The sequence below is a fragment of the Chenopodium album genome, chromosome 14, assembly GCF_948465745.1.
Source record: "Chenopodium album chromosome 14, dcCheAlbu1.1, whole genome shotgun sequence".
Lineage (NCBI taxonomy): Eukaryota > Viridiplantae > Streptophyta > Magnoliopsida > Caryophyllales > Amaranthaceae > Chenopodium > Chenopodium album.
The window spans coordinates 53,733,234-53,755,158 of record NC_137847.1 but is presented as its reverse complement, the minus strand read 5'-3'; the positions used below and the strand labels follow the sequence as shown (position 1 = coordinate 53,755,158).

General features: G+C 32.8%; 1 protein-coding gene across 1 annotated transcript; it reads left to right on the top strand.

The window, feature by feature from the left end:
* The first annotated feature begins 2,175 nt into the window (after positions 1-2,175).
* On the top strand, positions 2,176-2,970 carry LOC145578381 (protein FAR1-RELATED SEQUENCE 5-like). The gene has a single exon (XM_081635709.1). The coding sequence runs from the start codon at positions 2,176-2,178 to the stop codon at positions 2,968-2,970; it is 795 nt and encodes a 264-aa protein (XP_081491835.1).
* Positions 2,971-21,925: the final 18,955 nt, after the last annotated feature.

Below are 21,925 nucleotides of genomic sequence, written 5' to 3'. Positions count from 1 at the left end.
TACTCCAAATTCACAAGCACACACAACTTTGTCGAGCAACAACGCATATCTAGAACCCATATTCACAACCACAAGAGAAACACTACAGTCAAAGACCTAAGATTCACAACAACGTAGGTATTCGGACATTTCTCCTCATCTCTAAAGTGAGGGTCCAATTTCCTCACTCCCTTCATTGTCAGAGTGCTGCCCTCCACACTAATCTTGGGGTCTTTTTTTCTCACTCTAGGCGAATCCATCTTTAAGTAAAGGGCATCATCATCTTGCTTGAAATACCATGGCTTTCGCTGTCCATCAGCTTCCGTGTCATTGCTTGAGAAATACAACCTATATAAGCTAAGGGTTGAAAAATTGTCTCTAATAACTTGATAAAAGAAAGCAATAAGTAATTGCAACATGAGTAAGACAAGCAATAAGTAAATGTTGTATGTTCATGTAATTTGTGTTGTGACCGAAACTAAACACAAGCTCGACTATTTCTTCGATTCTTATAATTTCCATAAGACAGTGTAATAAACTAATAATTGCGGAGGGGATCAACCATTATTCATTTACAAATTGTTTGATAACAAGCGGCAATTCTAACAAAAGAAAATGAAATGAAATCAGTAGCTCAATCAAAATAATTATAGTCATCCATTTATGATTTATCCATAAGCGATTTTTTAGTTGATTAAGTATTCATAACTAAACTTATATGAGTCTTAACCAATTATGCTTGATTTTTGTAGTTAAACAAATTAAACACTTTCTTTCCTCTTACGTCTTATATTGAAAACAATAATCAATTTCGACATTTAGCAAGCTAGCAGGACTCTAGTAGCCATGATCGACCCATTTAACCATCAATTTATCATCTAAAAACAGATTATTGGAGTATACTGAAATTGTGAAAATACTTCAAATGCATACGTACAATATAATCAACTATAATCAAAGTTCCAATTAAATAATGGATAAATTGCAAATAAAGTTCCTTTTCATATAATCCATCTTGAGTGGACCCGGTCCACAATAAACTTATTGTGGACCCGAAGCGCAAATTATAATATGCACCCTTGTGCACACAGAACTACGTGCACCACCAATTAGCTTCTGCCACGTAGCTTCTGCTTACCTAGCTGTTCTTTCCTTATTTTGCAACGTCTTTCGAGCGTTCTTTTCAATTCCTTCCTTATTTCTCCATTTTTCCTTTTCAAATATCATTCGAAAATATTCTTTCGTTGATTTTCTCTCTCCTCTAGTTTTCTCTCATCAATTTTTTCTCTCATATTACTTTCTCGATTCGATTTATTCAGTGCTTTTCTCACCATTGTTGATTGCTCTGTTCTTCAATCTTGTTTTTGCCATGGATTTGATTTTCGTTCTTGAAATTCTTGAGAGTGGAGGTAAGATTTCTGAATTCGATTATTTTTGTTAATTAGGTTTTTTCAATTTGATTTTTGAACAATTCATTGTATAATTAGGTTTTTAATTATTACTTATAATGGAGATGAGATTATTTTTAATCTTCTGTAATTTTTTATTAGATTGTGATTAATATGATTCTGCAATAGTATTTTAGTAATTTGTGATGATTTTGATCATTTGTTGATTAATTTATTCATTAATTCTTGATTTTGAACTTTCGCCTCTTTTAATTTCTTGCTGAACAATTTATGTCCAGAATTTGTTAGATATACGTATGTGTTGTTCAAAGTGTTTTGAATTTGATTGCTGATTTATGAATTTTAATGTGCTTTTGTACATTGCATAATTGATCGACTAATTAAATTATCTTCTGGAATTTATTAATTTGTGATTAATTTTATCATATTTTGATGAATTTTATGAATATTATTTGTTTATAATTTGTATTAGTCGTTTTTTTCGTAATTTAACTATCTTATGAACACTGTCATGTTATTTTTGAACCTTTATTTCATTTTATTGAACCTTTGATTCTCTATATTTTTTAATATAGAATTGTACAAGTAATTATGAACATGCTATTCTTTTATTTGAACAATCTAATTCTGTTATTTGAACTATGTTCTTTTATATTTGAACTATAATAATGTTGGTTATGCATTTTGTTTGTTTATTGCAGTTTATAAGTATGAAGTTGTTTATAAGGAAAGTGAAAAGTCTGAATTGCAGTGGAAACAAGTCAAAAGTGATGCGGAGGCATATGAAATGTACAATGATTATGCATTTCAGCATGGATTTAGTATTAGGAAAGGGAAAGTTCGATATGTTGGTAATTCTAGTGTTTGGAGAGGCAGAAATTATGTGTGTTCAAATGCTGGTTTGAAGGATACTTCTTCTAAGGTGCCTAAGAAGTATTCTAAGTTGGATTATCGTACTTGTTGTGAAGCCTATATTGATTTTGTTATTGATGAGAAAGGTGTTTGGACTGCTGTTAAACACAATATGGATCACAATCATGCTATGATACCTGTTGAGAAAAGACATCTCCTTAGGTCTCAAAGGAAAATGCAAGGTGAGCATTTGAAGTTCATAAGTACTATGAAGGCTAGTGGTGTTAGGGTTACGGATTCTCTTCGTGCTTTGAGGAAAGAAGTTGGTGGATCTCCTAATCTATGCTACACTGTTACTGATGTTTACAATGCTTTAGCTACTGAAAAAGCTGGCAGATTAGAAGGTGGTGATTGTAATGCTTTGATCAAGTCATTTGCTGCAAGACAAGCCAAAGAGAGTGACTTTTATTATGAGTTTGAGGTTGATGGAAATCATGCGCTTTGTAGTGTATTTTGGAGGGATGGAAGAATGCGAAGGGATTATGAAGCTTTTGGTGATTTGATGGTTTTCGATACTACCTATAGAACCAACAAATATGGCATGATTTGTGCCCCTTTTGTTGGTATGAATCATCATTGTAATAATGTGATGTTTGGAATGGGTTTTGTTCTTGATGAAAAGACCAGCAGTTTTGTATGGTTGTTTGAGGCTTTTATGAGATCTTTATGAGATCTATGGGAGAATGTCGACACCCCATAACCTTAATGACTGATCAAGCCCCTTCAATTGCTGCAGCAATACGAGAAATTTTTTCAAGTACTCGGCACCGTTTGTGCACTTGGCACCTCGGTGAGAATTCAAAGACCAATATAGGAGGGCTCGGAATATTGAAAGGGTTTCCAGAAGTATTTGATTATTTGCTCAAGTACTGTGAAAGTCCTGCTGAATTTGAACATTACTGGCCAAGGTAAGCTTTCTTTAATTTTCTTTGAACTATTTATTTTATATTTTGAACTTCTTATGTCTTAATTTGAACTCAGATATTTACGTATTTGTGGACTTAATTTTATTGAATTTAACATGAGTTATTTCGTTTTGAACATTACTGTTAATTATTTGAATTTATTTTTTTAGGATTTGAACCTTTGTTTATATATGAATTAATAATTATTTAATTTCAATCTGTTTACTATTTTTGTTTAACAAGTATATATGAACTGTATGTAATATATTTTGAACTTTGCTGTTTTTTTTTTGAACTTGTATATTATTATTTTGTTTATTGGTATCTTGTTTTTTGTTTTTAATAGAATGATGACAAAATACAAGTGTTCAGAAAATGATTGGTTAAATCACTTGTATGATATCAAAGAGAAATGGTGCCCTGCTTATTCAAAGGATTATTTTTCGGGTGGAGTATTGTCATCCCAAAGGAGTGAAACAACAAATCATTCTGTTTCTAATAGATTGAATAAAACAGATGGTTTGAGTGACTTTTATAGTACTTTTCTTGATGTTATATCAGAATGGAGGAGTAAAGAAAGTAAGCAAGATTTCCGTTTTCTGAGGGATAACCGTCATCTTGCAGTAGCTAATGTTAGTTTGCTCAAACACGCTAGGGAGATTTATACTATTTCTGTGTATGTGGTATTTGAGGATCAATTTGCAAAAGGTATTTCATGTTGTTAAGAGCGAAAGCATGAAGATGATGAGACTATTTGTTATTATGTTTGGAGGCCAAATAAGGACATTATAAGGCATGAAGTTACTTATGAGAAATTCACCTTTAACATCAATTGCACTTGTAAGTATTGGAGTGAGATGGGGTTGTTATGTGGACACTCTCTTCGTATATATAATATTCACTGTGTTCAAAAAATACCAGAACAGTATATAGTGAAGAGGTGGACTAAGAAGGCTATGTGTAGTCATGTTTCTGATGAAGAGCCATGTGAAGATGTTAAAGTTGTCCCTTCTGCTGTTTGGAGAGTTCAAATGGTTAGGAAGTATGTTCAGTTAGTGACATCATGTCATGATGATCTTTTAGCAAGAAACGAAGTTGAGTATACTTTTCAAATGCTACGTGAAAAGGTGGAAAGTGTTATGGGTCCAATTCATATTGATGAGGTTGAAGTTGGTGAAGAAGCTAAAGAAGATGGTGATGAAGAAGGGTTCATAAACAATCCAAAAATAGCTAGGAAGAAGGGTGAGAGGAACTACAGGCCAAAGAGTACTGTTGAGAAAGCATGTAATAAAGCTAAGGGTTGGAAAAATAAAGTAGATAAATACAAAGACGAAGCCAGAGCTACTGTCCAAAAATTAATTGTTGAGGTAATTTTGAACCTCTGTTCTTTGTAATTTCTTATTGAACAGCTTATAATTTTTTAAAATTTTGTAGGTTTTAGATGATGATGGAGATCCTTTGGTTTATTCACATCCAACAACACAAGGACCAAATCTCTCTGTACTTTCTAAGAAAAAGAATGTTCAGAGTAGAAATAGTAAAGCTACTAACAATGCTTCTCATTCTTCATTAACAAATGTAAGTATTTTTTTAAAAAATATTTTAATTGTCTTTTTTGAACTGTTTTGTATTATATATGTTTAATTTCATTTTTCTTTCTTTTAGGTTTTTGGTGATGGGTTCAAAACTGGTTCTCAAGCTTCAAATGGAAAAGGATTCAAAAATAGTAATCCTTCAACTAAATCTACTCAGCAATCTTCAGCTAATGTAATTTTTATTCTGTTTTGAACTTAAACTGTCGTTGTTTTGAACTTTCTATGTTATATTTTGAACCTTTTAATTTTGTAGTTGTTTGAAGGTGAATCATCCAACAATTTTGCAAGACCTAATTCTTCTCAGCCTTCCTCATCAAAAGCTTCAAATACAACTAATGTTCAGCCTTCCTCTGGAAATATTTCAAGAGCTACTCATCCATCTTTTTCAAATGTAATTTTTTTTGTTGAATTTTTTTAATTTTTTCTTGAATTTTTGTTTTATTATTCAAAATTAACTTGAATTTTTTGTAGGTTTTTGGTCAACAAGGTTCAACTAATTCTTTTCAGCCATCCTCATCAAAAGCTTCAAATTCTTTCCCAACAACTAAGCCACCTTTATCAAATGTAATGTTTTTTTTCTGAACTTTTTGACATTATTTTTGAACTTTTCTTTTCAGTTTCTGAATTATTTTTAATTTCTTGTAGGTTTTTGGTCAACAAGGTTCAACTAATTCTTCTCAGCCATCCTCATCAAAAGCTTCAAATTCTTTCCCAACAACTAAGCCACCTTTATCAAATGTAATATTTTTTGCTGAACTTTTTCACATTATTTTTGAACTTTTGTTTTCAGATTCTGAACTATTTTTAATTTCCTGTAGGTTTTTGGTCATCAAGCTTCAACTAATTCTACTCAGCCATCCTCATCTAAAGCTTCAAATTCTTTTCCAACAACTAAGCCACCTTTATCAAATGTAATTTTTTTTGTTGAACTTTTCGAGATTATTTTTGAACTTTTGTTTTTAGATTCTGAACTATATTTTGAACTGACAAATGTTTTTTTTGAACTATTAACTTTAAGTTCTGAACTAACCTTATTTTTCTTTAGGTTCATGGTCATCATGTTTCAACTAATTTTCCTGCAACTGGTTCTCAGTCTTCTGCAAGAAATGTAACTTTTTTGTTCTGAACTTTCTTTCATTTAATTTGAACTTAAGGCATTGTTTGAAGGTGAATCATCCAACAATTTTGCAAGACCTAATTCTTCTCAGCCATCCTCATCAAAAGCTTCAAATACAACTAATGTTCAGCCTTCCTCTGGAAATATTTCAAGAGCTACTCATCCATCTTTTTCAAATGTAATTTTTTTTGTTGAATTTTTTTAATTTTTTCTTGAATTTTTGTTTTATTATTCAAAATTAACTTGAATTTTTTGTAGGTTTTTGGTCAACAAGGTTCAACTAATTCTTTTCAGCCATCCTCATCAAAAGCTTCAAATTCTTTCCCAACAACTAAGCCACCTTTAACAAATGTAATGTTTTTTTTCTGAACTTTTTGACATTATTTTTGAACTTTTGTTTTCAGTTTCTGAACTATTTTTAATTTCTTGTAGGTTTTTGGTCAACAAGGTTCAACTAATTCTTCTCAGCCATCCTCATCAAAAGCTTCAAATTCTTTCCCAACAACTAAGCCACCTTTATCAAATGTAATATTTTTTGCTGAACTTTTTCACATTATTTTTGAACTTTTGTTTTCAGATTCTGAACTATTTTTAATTTCCTGTAGGTTTTTGGTCATCAAGCTTCAACTAATTCTACTCAGCCATCCTCATCTAAAGCTTCAAATTCTTTTCCAACAACTAAGCCACCTTTATCAAATGTAATTTTTTTTGTTGAACTTTTCGAGATTATTTTTGAACTTTTGTTTTTAGATTCTGAACTATATTTTGAACTGACAAATGTTTTTTTTGAACTATTAACTTTAAGTTCTGAACTAACCTTATTTTTCTTTAGGTTCATGGTCATCATGTTTCAACTAATTTTCCTGCAACTGGTTCTCAGTCTTCTGCAAGAAATGTAACTTTTTTGTTCTGAACTTTCTTTCATTTAATTTGAACTTAAGGCATTATAATCTGAACTATATATTTCTTTTTAGGTTTCAAGTGGTTCTCAGGCTAAAAAAAGGAAGGTATCTGAAGTGAATCATAACAAAAGTTTTCGATATGAAACTAGTAAATGGGCTCAAGTAAGTGTGAACATTTTTATTCTGTATTATTGTTTTTTTGTATAAATTTTTTTTTTTTTTATTATTGTTCTTTTAATTTTTGTGTTTTTAGTATTTTGATGCCGGTCGCAATGCAAGGAATGAAGGGTCTCATGCTTCTGGATCTTCGAATGTTTCAAGTTATGATGCAATGTTATCAATTTTTGACAAGACAAGTAATTCATAATTTTTCAATATATGTAATAATATTCAAATTCTTATATATTTTCAATATATTTGAAAATTTTTGCATGATAAAGTTTTTGTTATTATTTTTTAATCAAATTTTATATTGACAAACATGTTTTATAAAATGAACTACTAAGAATTAATTTTTGAACACAATGTTAATGTCAACATTTACTACAAATTTTACATATTTATGTCAATTTCAATCCAAATTAAAAATTCAAACAACATTTGTCTTCATCAAACATCAAATTCAAACAAATTACATAAAATCACTGTCTTTTGAAATGTCAATAAATCTAAATTTTAATTCTCCTCCATTCTTCTTCTTGCTGCCATTTTCACTCTGTATCCTTCTTTGTTGGTGGGGCTTAATATTATTTCTGAACAATATTGAACTCTAAGCTTCCTTATTTGATCAACCTGAACATTAAACCCGAAATTATATAGTTTTGAACAATATATGAAATTCGTTGAACATAACAAGAAAACATTTGAACAGTATTTTTGATACTCACATTATTTGCTTTCAAATCACAATTCCATTCTACCAAAGGCTCTGTTGTGTATGTTCCCATATGATTCATCAAGTAAACACCACAATTTTTAGAATCCAAATTGCTTCTCCATTTCATCTTGATTAAATCAGTCTTGAAACTTAAGACTTTAGCAACATCGCTTCCTGTATAATCCTTTGTTCGCATAAAATATGCAAAAGCTTCTAGCTGTAAAATATAAAAATATACTTTTTGAACATCTCAACTGAATATACTGAACACAGTCTAAGAAGAAATTGAACAAAAAATAATTTAGTACTTTACCATTTTTTGAGGATTATCTTCATATTTGGTAGATGCTTTGATATTCATTGGAAGCTTCCTGTTATCAATCAAATCCACTGTGCTATTGTACATGTTGATACATAGCAAGTAGAAGTGACCAAATGCAGCCACGGGAAAGAAGAATTCCCTATATTTTTTTGTGTTGGAGATACCACTGTTTGCCAATTCATAATTCAGTCTCTCAACAAACTTCTCATGTCTTACTTCTTTTGTGGTGTTCACACTTTCACCCTTGTTTGTGCAGACAATCAACTGCAATTAACCATTAAAATAATGAACAGTTATTATAAATATAATGAACACTTGTCAAAATATACTGAACAGTTTGTAGCAAAATATTAAATAAGGTTCATTTAAGAATATTGAATATATTTTTTCTTACGTATGGCATTGTGGAGAAGTAAATGCTATGTTTTTTGTCTTTGGTGTTCAGAATATGAGCCCAAGCATCGATAACTGCAGTGTCCACCTCTTCATCTGTTCCAAGTGTCCTCATTTCTTCCCTATTGACACTAATTTCTCCATCATGGTACAGTACTTCACTGCCAATACAAGAAAAAAAAAACAAATTAAGTTAAGCTTCAATTTATTATTTGAATTATATAAATAAATATTTGAACAAAGTAAATTAATTTTTGAACAACGAAATTATTTTAGAAAACTTACTCTTTAGGACCTTCACTGAATGCATAATCAGATAAAGTTGCTTGCATTGCACTAACATTTTTGAACAAATCCACATATTTAATCATGAATGGGGATTTTAGGCAAGCTGGCAATTTTGTAACTTCTCTTCGTGGTCTTTTGTTTGCATCCACAACCTGTTTTGTTTTTGGTCTATTGTAACAATATAAAAGTATTGTTAGTTTTTTTGAACTATACGTTTATAAAAATGAACTGTATGTGAATTGCTAATGAACTTCTATTGAATATATATGCTCTTATACAGTTACCCCTTTGATTTTTCAGAAACTTGTTTTTCTTTTCCTGCTTCTTCTTTAGATCTGTAGATTTGAACATACAACAAAGACATATGAGCATCTCATACAATTATTTGAACACAGAAAAATAATATAGTAAATATATCATTCAATAATTCATAAATACATATGTATTTGTACTTGTTCTGATTTCATCCAAAATATTTATGCTGACTTTTTCAGCTTCTATCCTAGTTGTCCAAAAAATTACAGATTCGTTACATTACTTCCAAAATATTTACATATGTTTTTCTTTTTCTTTACTACCCTACTGCCCAAAAAATTACACTTAGATGTTCAGATAGAATTACATTACCCTTGATAGTGAAAGTCCTTTGAAAGTGGGTTCCTCAAAATATCATCAAGTGTTGCATCATTGGTTTCAAATATATTGGTAAAGTCAGTGGGATCATCAAATATGTCTTCAAAAGGCACATCTGTTGACTTTCCAGGTGCATCAGCTGCTGCCATTTCAAAAGGCACCTCCTTTGCCTTTCCCTTTCCACCAATATCAGGCACTTTTTTCTCATGACCTTTCTCTCCTCTGCCTATGGTAAGTGTTAGGTCAAGAGTACTTTTCCCAACAACAGTACTCTCTTCCCCTTGATCTGCACTTTCCATAGAAAAAGGAGCAGTTGGTGTTGGAGGAGTTTGAAGTTCCAAATTAAAAGCACTTTCCATGTTATAATCCTCCCCCATCTTCTCTTTTGCTCTTTCTCTTCTTTTCTCCTTTTCTGTTTTTTTCTCAGCTTCTCTTCTTTCTGTTTCTTTTTTCTCAGCTTCCTTCTTCTCCAAATACTCTCTTTCAATCTGATCAATAGCCTTCAAGAAAGCCTCAGTTCCAAAGAAAGCCTCATCTTCACTCAAATTGGAAGCATCACTCATTCTTTTCCCAATAAGACCTTCAACACTTTTGATTATCATGTTGTTAGGGAACAGATTTTTCCCTAGCTTCAGCTTCTCAGACATTTTTGAAACACAAGTTCCCAAAGTCTTGACAATCTCCATCAAATCATCCATAAATTCCTCCTGTTTTCAATATAAAATCATTCACTTAAGTTTACAGTGTTTTGAACATGCATTATAAGTTGATGAACATCAGAAATATAAAGAATGAATATGTAACTGATCTGATTATCAAGTATTAAAGTGTCCTTTATTATTTGAACTTTATACTAAATCATTTGAACATTTATCATAACAATCTGAACAATTATAAATAAAATTTGAACAGAAAAGTAAATGGACTTAATTTAAAGTATTCTTTAATGATGTTATGACTGATTTTATAATTCATTATAAGTTGACGAAAGCATTTGAACATGTTTCATAACAATCAGAACTACTGGAAAAGAATTTTGAACTGAAAATAAAATGAACCTTGGTTGGCAAATTCTCATATGATTCAGCACTTTCTTGTTGTTGAACTTTTGGTTGTTGCTGTCCAGGTATTTGTATTCTTTCTAGCACACTTCCCAATCTAAATGTAGACTTTCCCTCTAATTTCATTCTCTCTTGAATCATATCTCTATTCCAAGTTGAAATTATTGGGTATGTCCTTGGTTGCTCAATACCTCTTTTTTGCACTCGATCACAATACAACAACTGTGCCATGACAAAAGCATACCAAAACATTATTTCCATTACGAATTTTTAAAAAAATGAAACCAAGATATGCAATAACATCTTGAACAAACATAATTAAAAACCTTGAATTTTTAACATATTAATATATTGCATTAAAATTTTGAACACTCATAAGAAAAAACCTTTAAACAAACACAGGAAAATAAGAAATTAAATTTTGAACAGTCATACAAAAACTTTTGAACATAAGAATAAAAGTTATAATTTAAATTCTTTAATAAGGCAAACACATTTTGATCATATGCGTTTTTTAATTTTGAACTAATAGGTATAACTTTTGAACATTATGCAATACAATATGAACAAAAAATTTTAAATAACAAAAGTCAGAAGCATACCAACAGGAAAGGCAGTGGTCCCTTGAAAAAACCCTTGGTGTTTTGTTTCCACTCAGGCACTGTGGAAATCAGACTTTGTAGAACATATTTGCACCAATTCAATTCCTTTATTTCATCACAATCTTGAATTGAGTGTAGGAATTTGTAGTGGCAGTGAAGGTTTTGGCTTGTTTTCATCATTGAGTTCACAGCAAGCACAAGGAAATCTATTTTGAACATTTCAGTTGCTTCCCCTGTGTTCTTCTCTTTCGACTCTATGTCTGCCGCGACATATTTCCTCCTGTGCAAAGCTTGCTGATCCCTCTTGTTCTTCTTTTCTTCCTCACTTTCATACTTCTCAAATATCCACTGTGTTCTAGGGCTTCCAGTTTTGCACCCCCACATTTCCCTCCACCTCATCAATGGTGTCACTAACTCCAAATCTTCATCTTCTTCTTCTGTCTTCTTTGGCTCTTTTTCTGTAACAACTTTGTTACCTCTAGGTACTCCATATACAATCTGAACATCTTGTTCAGTGATCTCCACTGTTTTGTTAAGTGGAAAGTAAAGAGTGCTGCTGTTTTCTTCAAAATGTTTTAACAGCCAAGCACAAAATACTGCATCATTTTGAGGCAAATTCACAGAAAGAAATGCCCCAAATCCCATATCCTCAACTGCTTGTTTTTGTAGTGGGGTTAAGTTACTTACAAACTTCATAAACTTAACATGACCCACTCTAACAGTTAGCTTATCATCTTCAACCTCCTCATCATCACTCAAGTTCACTACATTATCATCAATCAGCTCATCTTCATCAACTTTTCTCTTTCTCTTTTTCTCAATCTTCTCAACTTGTTTTCCTTTGTCCTTTTTTTGAACTTCTTCAGCCTTTTTCTGAACTTCTTTTCCCTTCTTCTGAACTCCCTTTTTAACAACCTTTCCTGAAGGTTGTCCTCCTTCCTTTCCACCAGTTTTTTCTCTGATCTGAACCCCCTTCTGTGTTTTTTGAACCCCCTTTCTAATGTTTTGAACTCTATTAAACTCTGATTCTGGAATAACCTCTGCTTCAACAGGACTTTTTGGCCCTTCTAGGGTACTTTGGCTGCGCAACACTCTTGTTGTTGTAGGTGTTGTAGGTGTTGTGTTCTTCCTTTTTTTGTAGCTACGTGCTTCCTTCTCCTATTTAAATTATTTATATAAGTTAAAAAAATATTTACATTTATGTATTTAAATGAACATTACAATATAATAAAATGATCAAAAACATATTAATAATTTACCTAGGCTTTGGCTGACTATTATTGTCACCATTGCTTCCATCTGGTTCAGAATTTCCTGTAGGTTGGTCACTATTGGGCTGACCATTATTGTCACCATTGCTTTCTTCTGGTTCAGGATTTCCTATAGGTTGTTCAATATGTCCTGTAGGTTCTTCAGGAATTCCTGGTTCTTCAGTTGGGACCATAGAACTTGTTTGAGGTTGAACAGGATTTCCTTGTTCTTCATTTGGGACCACAGCACTTGTTTGAGGTTGAACAGGATTTCCTTGTTCTTCATTTGGGACCACAGCACCTGTTTGAGGTTGAACAGGATTTTCAGAATTTGGTTGAGGTTTTTCAGAAATTTCAGGTTGGAGTTCAGAAGTTCCTTTTTGTAGTTCAGAAATTGTTGATGAGGGTACAGAAGTTTCTAGTTGATTTTCTGATGGGATTTCAGTCATTTGTGGAGGTAAATCAGAAGATTTTTTTGGTTCTTGGTGTTCAGTGGGTTGGTATGGTAGTTCAGATGCTTTAGGATGTTGTTCAGATGCTTCAGGATGCTGTTCAGTGGGTTCTCCAGCATTTGGACTGTTAATAAAGTAAAATTAATTATTATCTATAATTCCATTACAAAGTTAAATGAAATATGTTCAGTGGCTATTCATTGTTGTTCAAAAGATTTTTCTGGGTTGTTCAAAAATATATCAATACATAATTAAAATTGATAAACATGCATGCATATATACAAACATAAATGCAAAATTCTGGGTTGTTCAATGTTTGTTTTTTATTGTTCAAAATTTTTTAAAGGGTATTCATCTGAAAACTTAATAATTAATTATTATCTATAATTCCATTACAAAGTGAAATGAAATATGTTCAGTGGCTATTTATTGTTGTTCAAAAGATTTTTGTGGGTTGTTCAAAAATATATCAATACATAATTTAAATTGATAAACATGCATGCATATATACAAACATAAATGCAAAATTCTGGGTTTTTCAGTTGAGTATTTATAATTCTTCTTCAAAAAAATAACATATATTCACATTGAACAGGAATCATATGAATTAAAAGTTCAAAATATACCTGTTTGATGGACTTTCTAAAATTACTTTGTTTAATTCTTGCAAAATTTTGTGATCAACAATTGGACTTGCTTTTATATCTTCCAATTTCTTCGTTTTTGGTGTTTTCGTTTTGAACATCTTAATTAATGTCCTGTTCAACAAAATTTTGTACCAAATTATTTTTCAATTTCAAAAATTAGGGTTTAAATTGCTCGTTTTGTTAGTAATTAGAACAAAATATTACTTACATATTATCGTCTTCATCATCAGACGAACTTTGTTGCGATTTTCTACAAAAAAAAAAAAACAAAATTATATCTATTATTTAACATTTCAAAAAATTAAACAATAAAAACTTAACAAATTGATCAAAATCGAGTAAAAATCAAAGTTATTGGAGATATGTTCACCTTTTTGAAGGTGTTTTCGGTGAATCTTCTTCGTTCGCCATGGAATTGCAGTAGTTTTTAGAGAGAGAAATTTAGAGTTGAGTGAGAAAAATGAAATGAGGAGAGAGAATTGCAAATGAATTTATTAGATGAAGCTTTATAATTTATGAGAAGAGAGAGAATGATTTAAAATGATTAAAAAAATAAAGTGGCGGTTATTTTAAAAAAAAAAACTGAAAAACGGAACTCCATTCAATCAGCTGAAAAAACTGAAAAATAAAGTGGGTTGGGCGTGTTTTTTGTTTGGGCTGTGTTTATTGGGCCGCGTGTGGGCTGGAGCATGTAGTTTACTGTGCACCATGGTGCATAGAATACCAATTGGACCCGAAGTATCACGTGACAAAACAACCAAGCAAAAGGCGCTCAAATTTTCCAGCCCAACCCACTAACCCTTAAACCCCAAATTAAACAAAAGAACGAAAAACACGTTGAAATCTTTTCCTGCAACTTCAGCATTGATGCCATTTACAACTAGAGCTCGATTTTTTTTTTCTGTCTCCTTTAAATCAATTCTAGGGTTTATAATTTCTCCATAATTTAATCAACCAATTTCTGCAAAAATCATGGCGAATTCTTCTATACACATTCAATTGAAATTGATTTAAATCGAAATATGCTGGACAATACAGAAAACTTTGATATTAACACAATCAATCTCATACATCACCAGCAAAGGCAGGAATCAATGAAGACATTGGTGGTCGTTTATTTGGTGAAACTAGATAAACTTTGAAGGAAATAAAAAAACATGATTATATCACAAGAATCATGTTAATATTAATATAATAAAAAAAATATAATGATTTTCAGTTCATAAACATAAGGCACTTACATCTTTTTACTTGAGCCATATATCTTCATCGGTGAGACTATTGTCAGATAATTCAAACTTGATGTAAATCTTTCCCTTTGAAGGACGCTTGATAGAGTCATTGAATGATTGAATGATTTCAACTCCAATCTTCTGACTCATATTAACGTGTCCAAAATTCTTAGAAACAGGATAAGTACAATCCAAAATGCCATTTCCATAACAATTTGAATCACGTTCCAATTTTATTCTTTTAAGAACTTTATCAAGATCCCAATGTTGAATCAATGGTAGCGAGAAAGGAATAGTTGAATTTTTCAGGAGGAGAGAGAAGGAAAAAAAAAAAAAAAAAAAAGAGGGAGAGCTTCCAAAAAAAAAAAAAATGCCTCACGTGATTTTACTCGGTCCACAATAATATTAATGTGGACCGGGTTTATTATACTCTTTGTCCTTCTCATTCTACCAAAAGAATTACAAGTAACAAAAACTTGTACAACATTTTGGCAAAACAAATTAAACCCATCATTAAGCTTTAAAATTAACAAAGACCCAACTTATAATAGTTTCATCAAAGACAAAAGGGTGTACTACTAATTACAGCAATAAAAAAAAAATTTTTTTTTTACTCGATCAAGATCAAAATTATTTTTTTTACTACCGACAGATAAACCCAGTGAAAACGCTCCTTTGAAAGACGCATATTATCGAATCTGCCATCGGATTTTCATTTCAGACCGTAAAAATTGAGAAATTCCAGATGTTGATCGTTGCTCTTTGTGTTCCAACCACATACACAAGCACAACATGAGCCAAATTTGGGTCTTGAATAGCGTAAAGCTAAAAGTCATTATATTCAGAAAGACCAGAATCATCAACATTGTAGTAACACCGGAGATGGATCTAAAGTAGTGAACACTAAAAACACCGGAGGTGGACACTAAAAACTTATATTTTTTTGTAGTGAACACTAAAAACTTTAAAAATATATTAATGTCCTTCATTGGAAGTTCTGCTTTAGCAACACCGGAAGTAGATCTAAAGTTAAAGTTTTGGGTCAAATAATCTCATTTAATTTTTTTTTCTTTTTTTAAAAAATTTGTTAAAATATTTTTTAAAAAAATAAATTAATTTAACATTGAATTATTTAATATGAAAAAGATTATATAAAAATTATGAGTAATCTAAAATCTAATGTGTATTAGTACACAAAATTTTATATATATTAACAATGTATAATATAATATATGTGTAGTTTTACGTAATTTGTTAATTTATGAATAATTTAATGTAATTTTTTTATGATATTTGAATCCACTTATATAAAATGCCTCTCGGAAGCTTCTTCAGCTTATAAAGAATAAACTCATGAGATATTTCCACAGCCATTTCACCAGAATAATAGGCAATTAAATTAACTTGAGCTAATATTAAGTTGAAATAATTACATTAGTCGCATAAGTACAAACCCTTCATTAATAGCAAGAAGACGATGAGAAACTCCGGCGGTGGCGCACTGAAGAAACGGCAGTGGCTAGGGAGGTTGTTACGGCAGAGAGACTTGATCTTGCCATAAACGTGGCCATTTACTGAGCTTAAAGTACACGATAACTCATTCTCAAATGTAATAATGGTGTAGTGAAAGAAAGTGCAAAATGGGTGATGAGAAGATAAATAGAGTAGAGAAAATGAAATTAAACCCATGGTTAAAGAGTTGGGGTTTATGATTTGACTAGAGTTAAGAGATGAGTTAAGGCATGTTTGTTATGGTTAGTGAGGTGGCGCCATTGGATTGGTTAGTGGTTAGTGATGATACTTTGGACGTTGCAGAGAGAGAGAGGGGGTGGAACTTGGATGTTGGTAGGGGTGTGTAGTGCAGGAGATCATAGTACAACTTTTTTCATGCAAATCTCTTCTTTTTTTGGACGGATGTGAATTGTGATGTGGCAATTGATGAATGCAACTTTTGAGTCACTTTTTTCACACTTTTGAATTCTGATGCAACATGAGCTTGGCTACAATTGGGGTTGAACAATTTGAGTCACTTTGTCTCCACACATTTTTAATTTAAGTATACGTTTACTTTAGTTTAGTACATTTGCGATATGAGATCTGTTTTGGTCAATTGCATTTTGATTATTAGGTCAACTCCATTTTTGGGTTTCGGGTCCTTAGGGTCTGTTCGGGTCAAGTCATTTTGATATCGAGTCAACTCTGTTTTCGGGGCCTTAGGATCATGTGCGGGTCATGATTGACAGGTTTACGATATTACATTCTTATACTTCGTATTTAATTACACAACCCCCTCAATTCAAACATATTAATTCAAAGTATTAAATTTTTTCTCCCTCAATTTCAAAGCTTCCTCTGTTTTGTCATTTCACGCTTGCCGGGTGCAATATTTCAGCTACTAATATTTTTAATTACAATTAAATAAAAATTATAAAAATTGATATAAATCACAAAATATGGTCAAAGAAGGTTGTTAAAAAAAAAATTCCTCGTTAAGGTGGGTATTAATTGGTATTCGTCCGGCTAGACAAGCAAATTTCACCTTCCTCACTAAGTAAATCATGTCACCACTTGTCAAATGTTATTGGTTTTCTTCACTTAAAAATGTTTGAGAAATCACCAACATCGATATCATTTTGAAAAATGTTTCAATGAATATAATGAAATGAGAGGTAAAAACCCTCTAAGAAAAGTACGTAAACCCAATACAATTTTTTTCTTTTGAAAACAAGGAAGGATTGGCGAGTCCATGTGATCAAATGTTGATCAAATGACAATGTGATCAAACATGGATACTACTCCGTATGATGCAAATGAGTTGCTACTTTATAAAAAGTAAAAAGTTGTTATGGGGAAATTCCCTGTTTCTCATGGTGAGAAACGAAATTTGTTTCTCATGGGGCATTTTCGTGAATAAATCAACAACTTTTTCATTATTGTGGGCTCCACAGTTGAATAAAGTTATTGGTTTATTTACGAAAATACCATGTGAGAAATAAAATTTGTTTCTCACCATGAGAAAATAGGGCATCCTCTTTGTTATGAACACATGTTTCTAAAATAAATGGACTAGCTCCAATTAAATTAGATCCCTCACCTGACCACCACCTCACCTCACCGACCTCACCAGGAAACCCAGCTAACCCAGCCCCGAACACTCGACCACCACAACCCCAATGACCAATACCACCCCAAAACCCCACCAATGAATCAAACCCCCACCAATGGTAATCGAACCCCCCCCCCCCCCCCCTAAACCATAAGATGGGAATAAATATCCATAAGCGGAATATTTCAGAAAGAATAGCTTAGAAATGAGATGTTTGATAATAAATAAATAAATCAACAAATCAAGGAACATTGGGGCTTATAGGTTCCAACTGAGAATGAGGAATATCTAAATTGATATTAAACTGATATATTAATACATAATTCAGGCATATAATCATCAATAAACAAAAGTCTCTCAAGGTAGGGGTTTTCACTTTTCAATACAGATTTTGATATGGTAGACAAGATAGTTGACAGCAGCATCAACCTCTTGAGCAACCTAATGGTTTGCTTGAATTGCATTGCAGAATGTCGTGGATTAATCAGTAATCATCCCCATGAATTCCCGATTTTTGGGGAGACGGACGTAATAGCATATCTCGCAGTCATTACATTCCTCGGGCTCATCTGCAAGAGATCAAACACAACCAAAGTTGGCCAAGTATAATGTCATAGTCATCAGTTCCATTCCAATCAACAAAAACAAAGAACTAAAAAAGATACACACAACAGAATTTGGCAACAGTCTAAATATAATCACAAGTAAAGAGTCGTACCAGAAAAGGATCTGGTGATCCCCAGGCTTTCACAAATGTCAGCGGAAACCGCAATATCTTTATCCCAAGGAACCAACACCTGGGCGAAAAACAGCTCGGCTGGAGCTTGAGGATCATCAACCCGCTTAGCTTCAAAGTTTTTATGTAAGAAAATCTAACCACCACTCAGCCTCCCCCTTTTCTACGACCACCACCAGCCACCCCCTCGTCGGCTACCGGCGAGCGCCCTTCCGTCGCCGGCACCAATTCTTCTCTTGCCGGTGACCCAATCTAACGTTCCGACCATCACCGGAGCTCCAAAAACTCGTAATCCTTACTGCTTTGGCTCGAGCATTGCCGATTTCCTCTACTTCGGCGCCGACACTGGACATTGACTTGCTCCCTCCCCCACGATTGACGTCGCATGCATGTCATCCCTTGGACTTTTGGTCTATCTCTCTTCCACTTAAACAACCATCCTGAAACCCTAAATCCCCAAAATTGAAAATTCTAGGGTTTTGAATTTTTGATTTTGGGGTTTTAGGATGGTGGTTTATGGGGGTAAAAGGGTGGAGATGGTTGGGGGAGGGGAGAATTACCTTCGTACCGGTGCAGGGGGTGGGGTTTGGGTGTCGTCTAGGCGCTGACCATAGGGGAGAGAGTTGTTTTGCAAGTGGAGGGAGGGGTTTTAGGGTGGGGGGGAAGGTGGTTTTGGGAAGGAGTGGGTGGTGACGGCATAGGGTTAGGGGGGAGGGTGGCCGCCGGGGCCGAAGAGGACGTTGGTCGCCGGTGGGGGTGGGGGCAAGGGGTTGGGCTGGCGTAGGGGTGGTGGTGCGATGGGGAGAGTGGTTGGGGTTTGGTTTTTTTTGTTTTTATTTTTTTGTTATAAAATAATAATAAAATGAACTAATTAGAATATTCCATGTGGCATAATTAGCCTTGATGACTGACGGAGTTGACGCCCGTTAGTCATTTGGGTATTTGATGACATTTTTAAGAAAGTGATGAGTATTTGGTGAATTTGAAAATTTTCATGGGTATATGGTGAATAAAAAAATAACTCAAAGGCATTTGATGAAATAACCGTAAAATTAAAGAAGCTAATATGCAATAGGATTCCTATTATTATCATAAATTTCCTATTTTACCCCTGTTTTTAATGTCCTTTTAGTTTTGTTTTGGGGTTTTGACTAGCGTTGTTTTGGGCTTCTCCGTATCACTAGAAATAAAAGTTTCGATGCTTTTATTTCTAGTCAAAAGGCCAATAAAAACTCGAAACTTCAAGACCGTCATACATCAATTTCAACACGTTGTCATCATAAAAAAAAAAAAAAGAAAATATAATATCCAGGAGAAAACTCTAGGGAAGAGACCCGCGAAATCAATTTTTTATTTTTAGCAAAAAGTTGATTAGGGAGCAAAGTATAGTAGGGAAGTCAAAGCGTTGCCAAAAAATGTTACCATTAGGGTCCTTAAGAACAAGGTTTCCGGAATCGAGTAGCTCAGCTCTATCAACTGCAGTTGCGTAAGTATTAGTATCTCACACATTTGAGCCACCATAGTCTATCAACACCAACACACCATATTTCCTTAGGGTGAGCATCGAGCCTCGACTGTTGACAGGATTGTCGCGATTAGCCGTCCAAACAAGGGTTTTTTCCTTAGAGTTGGTGAACCAAATTGCGAAATAATAAGCATTGATGGTGTCACTAAAAGTATAGAAGCCACAAAGTTAAGGTTTTGTCAGGAGAAATGTGAAAATTTGAAGCAGCATTTTTAGTAGTTAAGGAAGAATCTCTAGGAAGATAATTTGAAAATTTTGTTGCTGATACTAAATTTAAGAAAAAGGTGTCAAGAATAGGTAGATTATGGTTTGGGTTTTCATTGAGATAGTTTACTGCATTAATGAGAAAGTGAAGATTATGTTTATGGTATTGAATATTGTTATATCTAGTGGTTTAATTTATACGAGTAGACAAAGTTAAGGAATCTTATAAATTTGACTTTATTTTTTCGTGACAACCACGATCCACTATTTAGAATAGTTATTGACTTGTATTATTTTCCAAATTTTATTTCGCATGTAGGGATAGTAGATTAACCAACCGAGGTGATAATAGGGTTGTTTGAGTCTATTTTAGATGAGGTTAAAAATGACTAATGGAATGCCGAGTGTAATATGTGGTCGGGTTATTGGGTGTTGATCAATTTTGATGAAGTGGTATTTACACAAATCACGCTACAACTCATGCATCTAAGTTTCGAATAATGATCTTTGCAAAAGTCAATTAACCAAATCAATCACTTTTTTTTTTTTTTAATTTTTTATTATACAAGATGGATAGCTAACTCGCATTTGATATTATCTTGTTTATGTCAACCTGTTAAAATAAACAAGAATAGCAGGTCAAGTCTAACCTAGCTACTTGTAACTATTCGAATGATTTCATAAATTGCTGTGCAAACCCGCCTTTCTCGTGGCCATGAGGCAAAATTAGTTGGTGGCCTGGTCAGGGACGAGCATCTTTACTCACCACTCAATTTGTATTTCCTGTTTCTTTTGTGTGTAAATTGACCAATATGGTCTCTTAAAATGACCACAAAAACAAAAGAAAGAGTGTCATACTCATGCTTCGAAAGTGTGAAAAAGAAATTAAGTGGATGGGTTCTACTTCATAGTTTCTACATGTATGGAAGAATTCTATTAGAGCCTACATATATTGTGTATATTGTATAGCTAACCGGCCTATCTCATGAGCCCTAATCTTTTGTTAATTAGGTTGTATAAATATACTTCTCATACTCTAATAGAAACTACGGAAAACCATTTCGTGACATGGTATCGGAACCAATTAAATTCTAATCCCTAAAATTCTAAATTCTAATCCCTATTATTAAATTCTAAATTCTAATCCCTAAATTTCTGAATTTTTAATTCCTAAATTTCTGATTTTTTTTTTCTACTACTTCTCCTACTTGATCACTAATGGTGATTGACAACAACATGATGTCTTCTTCTATCACTACCGCACACACTGATGATTTGCCCACTAATTTTCTACATAAGGAACGACCCAAGTCGAATTTATATTGCACTCATTGTAATCGTACGGGTCATGCACTAGTGGAAAAAAGGCCATCCGTAACGGGTAAAAAGGGCCCATCCGTAAGGGGCAGCGGTCGTTACGGATGGCCATTATTATTCGTAACGGGCATTGTCCGTTACAAATAATAACTTATTCGTAACGGACATTTCAAATGTCCGTTACGAATAATGAGTTATTCGTAACGGGCGTTTCAGATGCCCGTTACGAATAACTCATTATTCGTAACAGACACCTTAAATGCCCGTTACAAATAAGGTTTTATAGTAATAATTAAGTACTTATTTGTAACGGGCAAAAAAAATGTCCGTTACGAATAAGTGCTTATTTGTAACTGGACAAATCTCCTGCCCGTTACAAATAGTCATTAAATTAAATTTTTTTTTGATTAAATTTCGGCATCATGTATTTATATATAATTAATATATATTAATTAAAACCT